The sequence below is a fragment of the Pelecanus crispus genome, chromosome 7 (genome assembly GCF_030463565.1).
Source record: "Pelecanus crispus isolate bPelCri1 chromosome 7, bPelCri1.pri, whole genome shotgun sequence".
In the NCBI taxonomy this organism is placed as follows: Eukaryota; Metazoa; Chordata; class Aves; order Pelecaniformes; family Pelecanidae; genus Pelecanus; species Pelecanus crispus.
This window is the reverse complement of record NC_134649.1, coordinates 11,163,491-11,180,049: the sequence shown is the minus strand read 5'-3', so window position 1 is coordinate 11,180,049 and position 16,559 is coordinate 11,163,491. Positions and strand designations below refer to the sequence as shown.

The window sequence follows — 16,559 nt, the reverse complement described above, 5'->3', positions numbered from 1 at the left end:
TTGGGATTTGCTGAGTTTTTCACTACAGTGCTTTTTTTGCCATATTGGAATCTTAGTTAAAAATCTGTCACCTTGCAGTCCTGTCCATTTTCTCATTGCAGTTAATTATAAACATCTCCTTAAGAAAGGAAAAACCTTAGATTTAACAGAGTGTACTTTGAACTTCAAAAATCGAAATTAACATGCTATATTAATTTGTTTGTTTAAGTCTAATTCCTCAGCTGAAACCCTGCTAAGTGAATAAGAGCTGAAGAAACAGCTGTGGGAGCTTCTGAGTGGTTTTTGGATTCATATTTGCAAAAATATTTGTAATGTTCCATAGTCACCTCTAACATATCAGCAGCAATTTCATTTTTCTCTTTCATCTGTATTACTATTTTTTATACCCTGACCTCTTGCTCTTCCTTTGCCTTCATGAACCTACATGAACTATTCTAAGCATGCTACAAAATACTTAACACCCTTCAGCATTGTCTTTCACAACAGCACTGGCATACTAACATTTAGTTTAGAATTTTGTTGAAGCAGATGAGCATTTCTGTTCACCACTTATTCAGATGCTTTCTATCCTAGCTCCTTGTGACAAAACAGTATTATTCTTTTTGTATTTCTATTTTTTTCTTTGGAAGAACACAGAAATAACATATTCAGATTCTGTCTAAAAATAGTAATGGATCAGACACCTGTTTCTGAAAATAGTCCCACCTTATCCAAATTCACAGATATCCCATCATGGACAATTTGTTAAATGCACAAAGTACCATTTCCTCAATACCCTTTTTATATTAAATTTATACTTACTGTTCATTTTATTACTTATTGGTCAATATTTTCCTTGCTGTCTGAGGATCTCACTTACAATATAGTCATTACAATACTTGTATCATTTTTTGGAATGATGGTATTTATGATTGCATATTTCTTAAATTGACAGGGTCCCAATCCTTCCATGGCACAGTTTGTATTATCACTTGTTTCATTTATGCAGCCTATGTTAAAATCACCTAATACAATTATTTCTGACTATGCCCTAAAAGCCTGCAGATGTTTTCCCAGTCTGCCTGTAATATTTATAGCTGATCCCTTTGCTCTGTAAACAGTGAGCAATGTGGGTAAATTAACCCTAACCAATGCCTTAATTGTGAAAATCATCAGACTTCTTTGGCTTGCTGAGATGGTGTGTGAGCTGAGGAAGGCTGTTGCCATATATCATTTTCTTGTCCTTGTTGCAGCTTTGCTTGCAAATAAACATATCCTTTCTTCAAAATGTTTCCTCAAACACTGTTTTTCTAATAGTTATTGGCTAAAATATGAATACCTTAAATTCATAACTTTCGGTGTGAAAACACAGTATGTGTTTGAGGCCTGATTTCCAGAGCTATACCTTGCAGCTCTGTTATTTTGGTGAGAACCATGGCTGTCCAGCTTGTCTGAGAAATACTGCTTCCTACCAAGGTTTTACAAACAGATAAAAAAGGTTAACTCTAGACACTCAGGTTTGAAATACACCCCACCCTAGTGTTTGCTCATTAGGATCCCAGGGTAGCAACGCTTGTTGAATGAGCTCTAAATTTGAGTCTTGTCACGTTAAAATCTGCAGAATTTTTGGGTGCTTCATGGTAAACAAAATCTGAAATTCTGTGCTCATTTCAGGCCTAAATTGTGATAAAAATTTGAGTTATTTTCTAAATTGTGTTTCAGGATATCATTGCCTGATACTCATAATAACAGTTGATACAAACATAATCTTGGAAGGAAGTCCACAGAGGGTGAATGCATCTGGCTGAACATACCACCTTTGCTGGCAGGGGAGCCATTAAGCTTTTCCCACACCCAAGTCCCTTGCAGCTAGCACTCCTGTTTTATTTCTGTGGCATTTGTGTGTTATTAAAAAATAAGCAATAATACTATATGAAACAGTCCTCTAAAGTATGCTGCTGCGCTGGTTATCTTTTTTCTTACATTGCATGTTGGACACACTACTGCTTTGTGTTTGCACAGTTGTATAGTTTTTGTTATATGCAATGAGAGTTTGTTTTCATAGTGACTGTGTGTAATAGCTCGGTATGTATGTTTATTATTATCATGTTGGGGTTTAATGGGCTGGTCTTTCAAGTACTCTGCTTGCTCAATACCCTCCTCCCACCAAAGGCTTGCAGGATGTGTAGCCTACAAATATACAACAGCTTAAACTAATAAAAATAGCCATTTCTCACACAGAACATCACAATGTGCAGCTTAATTTTTCCTTTGAGAATTAATTGATGAGTGAATAAACAGATTCTTAATATTTAGAAAATGAGATTACACTGTGAAATGGAAATGTGTTTGTGAGATCTGGGGAGAGATTACGCTTGCAGTAGTTCTAACAATTTACATCCATGTGCCAGTAGCATGTGAATAAGAGCAGAAGAAGCAGTGGAGAGCAATAAATACTTTAAAAGTCTACCCGAGAGAAATACAGACTCTCTCAACTACTGCTATGGTCCCCATCATTGCCCCACCTGAATGTTTCAGAATCTTTAGGAGATTTATTCTTGCAGCTTCCCTGCAAGGTGGGGAATTGCAGTTTATACCCCTTTCACAGACTGGAATCAAAAAGCAGAGGAAGTTTTCAAGGGTCAAAAATAAAGTCTGTTGTGGAGCTGGGAACTGAGAGAGTTGTCAAGTCTAAGGCCAATGTGTCGAGTGCTGTATTATTATATCCCTTGAAATTTTATCTGCTTTGCGATTCACACAGTGGGCCAGTCAGTTTGCGTTTCTGAAATGGTGGTGTTTTCATTCATTTCTCAGTGCTAACTGGTGATCAAATGGGAAGATAAGCTTGTTTAGAGTAACTTGTTTACAATTTTTTCCCTTTGGTTATTTCTGGATGTCAGTGATGAACCCAGAGCTAATGTTAAAAAACATCTTCAAGTAAAAACATTTAAAACTTTCATCCAATCCTAAGTTACAGTATAGTGTTCCCACATAGCTTCTGTGTGGTAAATAAGCACCTGTTCTGAGAAGGTCTGATTTCATACACATGTGTTAACTTGTTTCATTTTTGCAACTAAGTTTTTGTTAACACTTAACACTAACATTAAATCATTTCAATTAAGCTGCTTATTTCTTTTTAAAATTAATTCTTTGCTGGGCGACATAGGATGAAGGTCTCCTTCAGTTGCAGGAATAAAATAATTTCCTGCTGCTAATGTAGAATTCTGTGGTAAATCTGAACCCTTTAGGAAGGAGATGCCATTCAGTGCAGCATGTCTCTCAACCAAAGTATCATAAACTGTCCTCCATAATGCCCCCCTCTTAAGAGAATGCAGGATGTAGGGAATTGGGAAAATAACGGAAAGGGGCAGGAGTGGGAAGTGGGGCTGCTTTGCTGACTTTTCTACAGACACATGAAACTTCGAGATTACATTTCTCCATGTTTGGCAGCGGATGCGCATGATTTGTGTGGTGTCCCCCCCCGTGTGTGTGTGTTAACTCAGAGACTGGAAGACCCAACCCTGCCTCTTACGTGTGGACCCAATCCTCACCTCTCCGAGGGGATCGTGTGTCAGTTTTGGCATAGCACAGATGCAGTGGATCTTGGCAGCTAAGACTGCCCCTTCCAAGCATTTTTATATAGGAAGAGGAGTGTGCTGGCCAATTTCAGAATTCTAGCACTGCTTTTAACTGTGAATTTCCAGAGTGGTTTCTATCCATTTGTCAGTTTGGAGTTTGGCTAAATATATATGTCCATGACGAATTAGCTGCACTTCTCAAGGATGTGTGGAAATAAGAGGTGTATAGGTTGACTTGAGAAAACTTGAAGCTGCAGTTTAGCTTTTTACCACATTGCTCACTATTTGGTAGTCCCTGCAAATTTCTTCTACCAAATGGTGAAGGGTAAGATAGGTGAGACCAAATATTTCTCTCTCTTTCACCAGGAAGGTGCTTTTTATTCAATGTTGTCTCTTCTTCTTTGTCTTCCCATTCTCACTCCTACGCTTCTTGTAGGGTGACTGATATGAAGAAAACAGGGAAACCTGGAAAAATGTTTTCATTATAGTTTGGAGAGTTTTCAGTTGACAGTTTTTCCAAAACTTTGCTTTTGGAATTTTTGGCAGTGTTTAAGTTTAGGTGTTTTTATAATAATCATTGGAAAGTTTTATAGATAGGGTCTCATATTCAGAAACAAAAAAAAAATCAAAAGGTGAGAACTGAATCATCCAAGTTTTTAAAACCTGGTTAGCAAATGTGTATGTGATTGACATTGATGTAGATGGCAAATAGGAGATCTACATGAACGCCAGTGAAATTTTGAATGGCCAAGACACTAGATTATGAGCACTGCCCACCGCTGCTTGTCTGTGAAGCTGCAGGCTGTGTGCCCTTTAAATATTTAACTTGGGTTATTTCATTGCATTAATCCTTTCTTAGCCATAATTAAACAGGTGATTAAAACCAAATTGTAAATAACATAGTTGTCCCTTCTGATGGAAAGAATAACGCTCAATGGTATTCATTCACATAAGCAGTGGGAAACTGAATCTTGTATTTCCTATGCTTGAATCGCTTAATATATCAGTTGTTGTGGTTCATCACTAAAATCGTGGAAACGACAGTGTGCTTTTAAAATCCTAAATAGCAAGATATGCTTTGATAGAATGAGGCCAGCTCATAAAATCAAAAGGATAACATAATAAATAAAATTCCAGAAACCTGAGCATGTCTACTACAGCTTTACCCTCCTTCTGACTGTGGTGTTGATGTTGGCAGGCAGTAGGCTGTGATCGACAACTTGGGAGCAATGCCAAGGAAGACAACTGTGGAATCTGTGCAGGAGATGGTTCAACATGCAGGCTTGTGAGGGGACAAGCTAAAGCACATGTCTCACCAGAAAAAAGTAGGTTGCAAACTGATCCTATGATAATTTATCCTTGACTATGTTTTCTGCTTGTATATTAACATGCATATTGCAGAGTGTTGACCTTTTAACTATATACTTGTCTGCAGTTTTCCAAAGCTGCTTATTCTAAAGTCTGTGCTAGATTAGTCTATTGAAATTCCATGAGGGATACCACACATTAGGGTATAGCTAGGAAAGAATTTGAGATATGCATTTTTTTATAGAGCTACTCAATTCATTCTATCAGGAATAACCATCAAGATGCACATCTTATTTTAGAGGGTATCCTCATGTTGCAATATATGTGATGCTGCAGCAATGTTTTTAAATCATGGAAACATCTTATAGATGGTTTTATGGAAATTGTGGCCCGTGATTGAAAGTGCCTGGTTTTCAACTTAACTTTGCTTTTTTTTGTTGCTTTTTTAAAAGTGTCTAAAGACAGTTGAACTTCAGAGGCAAGTTAACTACTTGTATAGTACAAAAAGCACGAGGTGAAAGGGCATAATACTTTCTTCTCTTTTTTTTTTTTTGCGTGTTTGGCTCAAATTTTGCCATTCTTTCTCCAGATAATTATCATCTTACTGTGAGTAACTCTGGTCTCAGTAGTATTCAAAATATAAGAGAGGAGGGGTATCAGAATTAGACCCTTTACTGGAGTCTTAAGAGTGTGGCTATTTTGATATCCAGGCAAGGTTTGTCACGTAGAGGCTCGCTCTGACACTTGTGCTTTCCACCTTCACAGATGATGCTCCCTGTAATCTCACAGCATATGTCCCATGTGCTTATCATGTGAGATAGTTGCCTCACATCTGTTTTTTCTGTTTCTGAACTTACAACATGCATTTGTAACATCTGCGTTTGTCACATGGAGATGGAGCCTTTAGGGTTTATTACCTTCCTGCAGAGCCACAAGATGCAAGGGTGATGAGCTGGTGCTCTTAAAGTCAATACTCAAAGGTCAAATGCAAGCAGGTATTTTTTTTTAATGGATGAAGCACCTGCCTTTGGCAACTACATATATTTTAGTACTGTTGTTGTTCAGCCTGCAAATATTTGCCTTGTGCCCTGATTTTGAAAGAGCTGTTGTGTATTGAATCATGATTAATTCTTACTGCAGTACATGTAAATATTTCCATGAGTTTTTTTTAATGCCACTGCTTGCAGTGTGCTTCGACGTGGATATAACTTGAAGTGCAATGTATGTTATCTTAGTGCTCATTACCTTGCAGTGTGATTACTTGTATTCATCTACAAGATTTCATGTTAGGTTGTCTTACACTGTGCAGGTGCATAATTTCTGTAATTCAATACATACGTATAACAAAGGTAATCTAAATTAAAAAACTACTATTTTTGTGACAGCATCTTTTAGAGTCACAGAATAATTTTACATGAGTCAAAGAGCCTTTTTTTACGTACCAGATGAGCTATCAGTGTCAGCTTTTGCTTTGCCTTTACTAGAGGCCTTTTTTGTGGGTGAATGTTGTCCAGTAATTTATAAAGTTTTTCATCCTGAAACACTGAGCAAATGTCTCGAATGTTTACAATGAGCTGAAAAAAGTTTTCATGGAGGGCCCTTTTTATTCACTTTCTCATATCAAATACTCGGAGCTTCTGGTCAGCACAGAGCAAGCACTTGTGAAGCAGTAAAGATTGGATAATGTTTTTGTATTATTACCAAGTTGTATTTGTTTTGTGTGTGTGTGTGTATATACAGGGATATGTATATACAAAATATTTCTTCCCCTTTCTGAATTGGAGGTCAGCTGGAACAGAAGGGAATTGCATTGTCTATTCCAGTTTTACAGCAGAGATTGTCCTGTAGAAGGACAATTCCTGGGGACACCCTAACTAGTTCTAAAGCAACACCAACTGTTGGATTGGCAAATCTGGTTGGCTAGTTCATGATAAGTGAAATAAAAAGATTCACATTTAATTGCTGCTTAGTATGTAAGTAAGTAAAGACAAAGTGGTAAAAGGGATCTGGTTTTGAAACTGTAATTTTGAGACAGAAAATACTAATTTCACTGTGGTATTCTGGCACAGGTAAGAGCTGACTACAGCTGACATCACTTGGTAGAAGGTCTCCCATTGCCTTGACCAGGTTATGAAGAATACCTGTGGTTCATTGTTTTCTCTGTCATAATTCAGTGCGCCTTGAAGAATTCTTTAAAATTAAAGATGAATAAAGACTATTCTGGGGAAAGATGTCAGTTATGTCAAGTTTTGGTTTTATTTTGCACTGCAGTAGGCTAGATTATATGAATGAATTACCATTCACATAAGCAAAACAGTACGCATGCTACTAAAATTAGAACTTTTGATGGTTTTCTTGGTATTGTGATAGTGCCAAAATCTTTTTTTGATCAAGTTGTTCAACACTATGGAAGCAGTTCCATATAATCATCCTCTGTGTGAATGAAATGTGGAAATAAAGCCATGCTTTCTTTGTGCTAATGTATCAGTGAAGGGAGACACAATATCTTCCAAGTAGTCATTTGGAAGCTTTCAGAACTAGTGTTGAGAAGTAAAATATCGACGCATGACAGACATGTATTTAAGAGGGAGCTTGTAAGGTTGTGAGCAGGATGTAAATTTTATTGTGCAATGAGGCAAATTAAAGAATTGGAAGGAAAGCAAGAGCCAAAGATTTTATTATTAAAAAAAAAACAAAACAGGAGACATAAGGGAAAATAAAAGTGCCTGGTTATCTTGTTCCTTATTTAAAAAAAAGAAATTTAAGCATTGATAGCAAATGATTTCTCATAAAGGACTCACTGTTTTATTATCTTTTTTATATGTTTTTACATAAAACGAATTCCTGCCTTTGATCAGAAAGCTAAATAGCACTGAAAGAAAGCTTACTGTTTTGCAAATATGAAACGAACTGTCATTTCAAAAGTTCTTTATTTTTTCCACTAACACTTAATTGCCTTTGAAAGACAAAGTAAGTTAGACTTCTGCCAGCAAGCCAGATTTTACATTCTGGTAAAATGATTAAAGGTTTGACTAATGATATTCAAACAAAAAGTGTAATAGGTTGTAAAATGTACCGTCCCATTGGGAAATGAGATATCATGGGCCTGATGTTTCTTGTACTATATGCATGGAACTCCCATTAACTCCACTGCACTTTGTGCACATGGAAAAATTGTAGGATTGGGCCCTGATGTCTGCTTTCTGTACCATTATTGGCAAGAAATGGTAGGAAAGTGTTCTGGTTCTGATACCAAGGAAGAAGAAAAGATCTTGGTTCTGAAATTAACAGGGAGTGAAGTTGAAAGCACAGACTTGTCCTAACCTGGTGTTATTTGGTTTTCAAACTGTTTGATACTTGCAAGTTTCACCTTTCTTAACTTTTTGCTAAAAGGTTTCAATGTTGATAGCTTTGTAACTGTTTGGATTTATTCTTGATGTGCATTTTATTTCCTAAGGCACTTGTGTGATTTACCGTTGTATGTCATCAACCCCAAGCACTCAAAACCAAAAGCAAAATTTCACTTTGGTCATTTATCTAAACAGAGGCTTTCTGCAATGCTCCCTGTTCAGTATCATCAGCTGGCTCAGTTTCGTGACAACTTGCTACCTTACATCTTTTTCCCTCTTTGAAATCAATATACATGGAGCTAGTAACCCCCATTGTCAAGGTTGCCTGATACTTCACTTTATATGAATGATTTTTTGCCAAAATTCAACAGCTGGGTCACAAACTTTCCGTGCCAGGTGCTGAATGTTTTGGAGAAAATTCAGCCAAAACAACTCAGCATATTCCAAGGACACAGCAGAGAAAAACATGTTGCTTCCCACTGTCAAAACATTCCTGAAACCTTTTCTTTAATATGTCTTAACATCCCCCATTGTTGGACTTGATCACGGATCAGGGATTTGAAATTTGGCAGGCAATGGTCTTCTGGTCATGGACAAGTCTTTTGCAATATCTGTGAACATCAACACATATTTTACTACAACCCTTCAAAAAAAAAATAAAAACCCCAAAATAGAAACCACCGACCCTTTTCCTTCAGGCTCTGTAGAGGCTTCTTGGATGTTAACAGCTGACATTTCTGAAAACTTGTCCTTTTAAGTGTGGTCTAGCTTGTTACATGTCCTAACTGCAAACAGATTATATATGTGCAATCTCCTTAGAATAAATTAACATGTTGCTCTTCCAGAGCTAAGCTATTAAAAAGTGTCCTTGAGGTTGCTCGTGCTTTCTATTTTGCTGCAGTGTAGAATGGGTACCCTGGGATGAACTCCATGATGCCTCCTGCCTCACATTCAGGCATTAAGGAAGAGATTTTGTGGAGAGCTTCTGACTCTCCTGAGCTTTAGACTTATGACTGGTGGTGATGAGATCACATGAGGAGAGGGAAAGACAGGGTGAGACTACCTGAACAGAAAAATTTGACATTAGTTCATACGGTGAAGGAAAGACAGATATGAGAAGGTGGGAGGAGGACCTAGGACTGGCTGTTACAGATACATTGGGTCAAGGAAAAAGAGGAAGAGTGGAAGACTGAGATTAGATAAGGAATCTGGGGTAAGAGATGGAGTCAGAAAAACTCAGGAGAGAAAGGGGAAAAATCAACAGTGTGTAGAGCCAGGAGAGGGAATTGGGACTGGTTTGGCAGGAAAACTCTGTGTGTGGAGGGATAGAATGCCAATACATTAGCATTTCAGTTTGGATAAGGAATATGTTTTTTGAAGCAAATTTCATCATGGTCCTAACACACTGCTCATCAGTTGATATCATGGAGTCATCTTGGAGAGCATAAACTGGATTTTTTTGGATGAAGCTAAACCGGAAGATGTGCCCCAGAAAAGCACCTAATGTTCTCCAACAGCTACTGAGTATGCAGTCCGTGGGATCAGACTAGAGTTAGTACTAAGTGAAGCACCTGCAATGTGTATAGTGTGGATGCTGGGTCTTCAGCAATGACTGTTACAGTCTACAGATCCATGTAGTTTGGTTGGTTTACTTGAGGCTCTTACAGGTAGTATGAAGCCTCCTTCTTCACTTTCCTGATCTCTCTTGTCTTGGAGAAATTACTGTGCGAGAACATTGGCTATTTCATTATTTATTTCACACTGCATTTCCTTGACATCCATTTTCTTGATGGGCTGCTTACTGTGTGTCTTTGTACATTTTCTTCAGTGCATGCAAATTTTAGAAGAGGTGTCCAGAAGTAGAAAGGAGTATGTAACTAAAATGAGTTGAGGCCACACTGTTTGTCTCAAAAGCAGGTTACCAAACCTTAGAAATCCTTACTCAACAATGCAAAGTGTCACTCTCAGATGAAGAGGTAGCCTTGAGTCATAAGACATAAGTGGACAGAGTGATGGAGGTGCAGAGAAGTGGAAGAGTGTGAGACTTGGAGAGGGAAGGACTCAAGGACAGAAAGGATGTGCCCATACAGATTTTGCAATGTGAGTTATAGGGTCAAGATATATAACTGCTCCTTTCAGAAGCACATACCTATCCAGTTCAGGTGTCTCTTAAAGAGTATCTATTCGGCTTTGCACAGAGTCTTGTCATTAGGCAGGTCAGCACATACCCCCGCACCAATGTCTTCCGAAATCATGCCTGATGTTAGAGTGGGTGAGGTAAGCCACTGCAGTAAGGCTCCAAACATTTTGAGCTTTTTAGCTCCCTTGTGCTGGTAGCTGTTCCTGGACTATTGTTCTTTGTATTTTGAGAGCACACAGGCCTTCGATCAGAACTGGAGGACCAGCAGATAAGTGCTGAGCAAATACATGGAAAGAAACAATTTTTATAGGCCTGAAATAAACCCTCTGCCCTGCTGTAAGAGGAGTGAGGGAAAAATCCCAACTGGCCCATATGTGAAACAGTAAATGGGTCCACCATGGCCCACATGGAAAAAAAAATAAAACCTGCTGAATTGGATTGAGCTCAGGAATGTGGCTCCTTTATTTTGATCCTGGGGATTAGCTCCCAGTCTTACCATAGCAGGGAGTCTGATCTTGCTCTCATTGAAATCCAGAATCTAAATCCACATTAACACCATAGAAACAGGATCAAACCTTGCCATCTAAAGTAAAAGCAATCCAGGAGCTTAATCAGCAAGTGCTGTGTGTAGTGTGTGCACACACATTTGCTGAGAGAGTCCCTGGGTAAGAGCAGAAAGCCCATTTCAAGCAGGTGCTGGAGAAGGATGACCCACGTGCCCTCGCGAAACCCTACAGGGTCAGTGTTAGAATAGAGAGACAATATCTCACCTGTTTCTCAGTTTTTAAGGTGAGTTTTATGACTCTAAAATCAGATTTTACAGTCTAGTGTTTCTGCATGTTCCAGATGATTTTGGGCTTATTTGTTTTCAGCTTTAGGCAAAGGTCAGCAATTAACTTTCAAAGATAATATAAGAGGGGGAAACAAAATTGGAAATTCCAAGTAGAGATTTCAGGGTAGCAATCTCCTTCTATGTTTTCTTAAGAGTTCACTGCTTTTAACAGTGTGGATCCTACTGATTTAATGGGAAATGTGCAGCATAACCATTTTTAAATGTGTTTACAGGGCCTTGTGTTCCTTTAAGAATATGAATTGTATGTTTCAACTGAGAACCGGAGACCTTTGGAATACATAGTTTTGGACCCAGACCTGGACAATCATAGCTACTGTTTTGTAGGAAGTTAAAGCTGTCTTCAGGAGAAGGTGGAGTCCCTTAGGTCAGGTCTGTCCCGTTTTCTTCCAATTCCCCATCTCAGTTCAGAATTCCAAAATTCTCACTTTTATTTTTTCCTGTAATGTACTTCATCTCATGGAAAGACTGCCCTAGGTCATAATTATCTCAGTCAGGTTACAAGAATCTCCTGCTGTCAGACTTCTTGACAGGTCTGTGGGGCTGCAGAGGTTGAACATTGCTGTGGTGGTGAACTTAGTCATCTCCTCTAATGCAAATAAAATACTTTCTGGTAATATTGTCTCCGCCGCAGAGAAACACCAAATTTAGCACCCCCGTGAGACTTTTGGACCATATCAGAGAGTGCTTCGGTGCGGGTGGAATGTCTGTAGTACTGCTAAAGGAATGTGAAGCATCCTGAAAAAGGATCAACAAGGCCTGCCGAGGCGAGTGGAGCTTGCTGTAAAGAGGTGGAGGAAGCACAGCAGAAAGACCCTGGTTGTTCTCAAGAGGAGCAGTCCTACACATCTCTGCACATCTGCAAATCTGGGCCTCGTCCATTCAGCATGGAGTGCCCTTGGTTCCACTTCAAAACAGCAGTTGCTTGTATTCAGAACTGGTCATAATCAGACTCTTATTTGAGGTTTTGTGCTTTAACTGCTGGTTGTTTGTCAAGACGGGATACAGTTCCTGACCAAGTAGGGACAGATGGGCCCCTCAAACCTGCTTTCTCTCAAATACTGTAGAACACATACGAATTCAGTAGTTATTTCCTTACTTTTAAGATACACACATCCACTACCTTCTGGCTATCTTTAGCATTTCGCCTGATGAAAAACCAAGATGCAAAAAGATATTAAGTGGTTCAGTAGTTAATGTTTTTTCCAGGGCTCCTTAACTGTATTATTGTTCTTACTGTAGTATTTTGCACTCTGGTGGAATACCCAAGTATGAAATTAATAAAGATCATATTTTATTACATCCAAAATAAATTGTTATATTTAAATGACCTTCCTAGAAATTGGCGATATAAAAACTGTAACATAAGAAGGTGTTTATTTCAGAAAAAATAATTGCAGTATTTGCTTGAAGTATCCTGAACATTTGGCAGGATTTCATACTTATGCTAAGGAGATGTAAACCAGAAGCTGATAATTTAGCATCTACTATAAAAGAGTCCGGTTTAAAGTGGAAAGAAAGATTCTTCAACTATTTTTTAGTTAAAACTAAACTCAAATATTCTTCTTTCAAATATTGTATAAGTAATTCTGGAGCCAAAGTATCACTTACCTTCAACTCACATTACTTTTTGAATCTGCAAAAATGAACTTCCTCTACACCAGCTCCAAGATACATGTTGATGCCATCACTCAACAAAGCACCCTCTGCGGGGTGTATCTGTAATGGGCCCATGTTTGCAGGTCCTGCCTCAAAGAAGATTTGCAGTTGGGCCATGATGGAAATGGGAGACAGCACGTTTGTTGCTTGGACACTTCTCCCATCCTTTTCTGGACATCCCTGTCGTGCACTATGCATTCCCTTTTCTGACAGCGCTGCTCTTGTTGGCTGAAAGACTCTGGTCTATTGATTTGACTGTTAACTCAGTTTGCTTGGGCAAATCACAGATTTCCTAGAGTTGAAATGGAAAGTAATAACTTTCTGCCTTTATAAAATGCACTGAAGTAAGTGTGTTGTACGTTTATATATGAAGAGGCCATTCAGGCAGCCAAAAGCTGTTTTGTATTGACATGTCCTATTCAGGGCTGGTTTGGTTTATAGTTAATTTTAAATTGAGGCTCTTACTGGAAGGAATGATCTTATATGGTAAGTTCGATGCAGACACTCTGTTATAACATATACATTATAGCTAATGTATATTTGCTCTTAACTGGTCTGTAATTGGTTAAGGGTTAGTGTTAAGTAGATGATTTATTTCCTGTAAGTCCTGCCACTTATTAAAGTTGTGACCTGCAGCAGCAAATGAGGTGTGGGCAAAATGAGACTGAACAGCTGCAGATTTTTGTAAGGGGGCAAGTACTACTTAGCAGATTCCTTATGTCAATTCAGTGATTAGGAAATAAAACTAGGACAACAGAGTGTAAATATGTTCCTAATACACTACTGACATTTCAGTTGGTTTTGTTAATAGCAAATAATTTTCCAATAGCAAGAAAGATTTACAAGTCCATTTGTAGGTCTTAATAGTTGCATAGCATAGCAAACAGACTCAGTGTACTGTACTTAATAAAATAACATGATTATTTTTAATAGAAAAATTGTGAAACCTGTTAAATATTTTCTTAGACACATTTGACAGTTTTCAGTCTAGTTATGTGATGTGCAAATTCCCTGATGCAAGATAACTTCTAAAACAGTTCTTTAATTTTCCTAGGGGAAGAAACCGTGATTGCTGTACCACATGGGAGTCGCAGTGTGAGAATTACCTTAAAAGGACCAGCACACCTTGGTATGACTGAGCTGTTTTATGTATTTATTCATAGGCAGAAGATAAAAACAGAACCTTGTATCTGAACTCATCCAAACTTTGGGAATATGGGTAAGATCATGATCTTGATTCCTCTTCCCATCTTTAATATCCAGCCTGCAGACAGTCCTACAGATCACTGGAAGTCCACTTAGTACAAAGAAATAGTATACATACTGGTGGTTTCTAAGTTTATTTAAACCAAGTAATTCTTATATAAGACATCTAAAATACGGTACACTCTTAAACTACATGCAAACAATTACATCAAAATTACTTTCCAGGGGTTGTGTGTGAGATCGATAGCATTTGTATAACCCAGCACCAGATTTCTGTTAAAGAGTCTGAGATAGTATAAATAGTCCAGCTGAAGTCACGCTTGGTCAATGAGCAGTGCTCAAGGAAAAGTAACCTAGGTAAAAATGAGGTAAGGTGAACAAAATAGATAAACTACACAAGTCCTGTTTCCTTGTAATGCTTTTGGTCATTACATACCATCTATGAGAAACAGTTCGCTATACTGTTAGATACTTTTTTCCTAATATTTTCTATAAGGCTGATGGTAGTATCTATGGTAAGTTCTTTACCCACCGGCCTACTTTGCATAAAGAACTAATCATTTCAGTGATAAGTGGGACTGCCATACAAAGCAATGAAATAAACCACTCATTTAACATGCTGAGCAATGTTTTATTAGTAAAAGTGGAAGACTTAGTCTGAATGATAGAAATAAAAAGGTCTTCCACTGCCCTGAGATACGTAAATAGAAGACAGAAATGCATTTTATTTGAAAATTGCTCATCTATTTGTTTGCTTTGAAGAACATACTGTCATTTTCTTTCAAAGAAAAAAATTGAATAAGACTTCCACTTTAAAGCAGCTCCACAGTGACAATAACTTCTAGATATAACATGGATATCAACAATGTACGCAGCTGAACTGATCTTGAAATAAATAATATTCATGTAAAACTGTTGCAACGGATGTGTGAAGGAGTGATCCTGACCAGCTGAGGTCAGGACTCTTGGTCTGTCTTAAGTAGTTCTGCAGAAGGAAGTTGTGGTTTCAGCTTCGTATGAGGAAAAAGTACTAGATTCAGTGGCCCCTGGGGGAGTTCTGGAAAGCTCCTGAGGAATGCAGCAGCAACTCAGTAACTAAGTACAGAGTGCTCCTAGTTTCCTGCCCAGGGTGGTTCCATAAAGAAGCTGTGGCTTGGCGTTACCTTTGTTAGGTAGTTCTCTAGCTGGATGAGAACTGTGACATGTTCCTTTAACCGCTTCCCCCAGCACATCTGTTTGCAAATCTGTGAGGATTTAGAAATTTGTTACCTAAAATTAAAACAACAGAGTTGAAAAACAAGTGAGAGCTGTTGTGGGGAGGGCGGTGGAAATTGCTTCTGGCTTCATAGCCAGATCGTCAGGAACCGATGTCCTAGGGCATGTGCTTTGGGACAATTTGCTTGTCTGCCTTTCTGACTGTGTGTATGTTTGTGGGTGTTTGTCACTTAACACAAAAAACCAAGTGATCTTTGGTCTGCAACTTCATTGACTTCTGTGTGGGTGTGCTGGTATAATTAAAGGCATAATTTAAAAAAATAATCCCCTATAATTACAGGCTCCGTTTGTCAGAGCTGTTCCTCCTGGCTTGTAAGGAGTTGAATTTAACAGGTGGAGCAGGGACTACTTATTGTAGAATTTTATACTGCCTCCTGTTGCCAGTATATTTGCTTTTCAAGTAAAGTCAGCAGCAATAGCGAACGCTCGAAGAGCACTATGGAGTGTCTGGCACTTTTCCCTTTATCTTGTGTTCTTGTGTGCTTCATCCTGGGCTTTATGATCTGCTCTTGTTCCAGGGAAACACAGCTGCTGGATTAATCAAAAATGGAAATGTGGTTGAAAATGTAGCGCACAACAGATTTGAAACAAATAAATGCTCTGAAAATTGTTTTACAGTCAGCAGCTTAGTGTTTTAGGAAGACTGCATTTCTTTGTAGCTGGTAACAATACATATTCTGTTTGTGTGTATAGACACTTTAAGACAAGCAATAGATTCATCAGAGAGCAAAGGTGTTACTCTGGGTTTTTTACAGATAGGTCCCTCTTGTACTTCTGTCTGCTTGGGTTTTGTGCATGGTTTGGTGGAAAATAACCAAATAATTAGTACAAAAATGGTTATGTATAAAACATTTCATTGTGTTGGTTTTGGTTTTGATTTGGACTATATTATGGCTTTTCTAGCAGTTGTTTTAAGAGCATTAAAATCAAAAGAAAGACTGAAAGTTCCCTGAAATTAATCCTTAAGCAGAAGAAACAGGAAAACCAGAAGCTAATATTTTTACAAGTGGCTAATGCTAGATAACTGAGTTCATGACCTTCGGGAGGTTAAACTTGCCTAAAACGAACTGAAACTCTTTTTTCCCCATTTGTCAATTTCTTCTCCGCTCGCAGTGATTTGCAGGACCTGACGGTATTTAGTTCTACATCTCTGCACTGCTTTGTCCTTCGGCAGATGCTAGGAGGAAGACAATGTTGCTTGCATTTTGGAAAGA

The 16,559-nt window shown here is 38.2% G+C and overlaps 1 protein-coding gene across 2 annotated transcripts in view; it reads left to right on the top strand.

The window, feature by feature from the left end:
* The window catches only part of ADAMTSL3 (ADAMTS like 3), a 188,917-nt gene that overhangs the window by 107,806 nt on the left and 64,552 nt on the right, over window positions 1-16,559 (top strand). For both annotated transcript variants that reach the window (XM_075713979.1, XM_075713978.1), the window contains exons 7-8: window positions 4,756-4,882; window positions 13,919-13,993. In XM_075713979.1, the coding sequence (XP_075570094.1) occupies window positions 4,756-4,882; window positions 13,919-13,993 (202 nt within the window). The remainder of the gene's footprint in view (window positions 1-4,755; window positions 4,883-13,918; window positions 13,994-16,559) is intronic.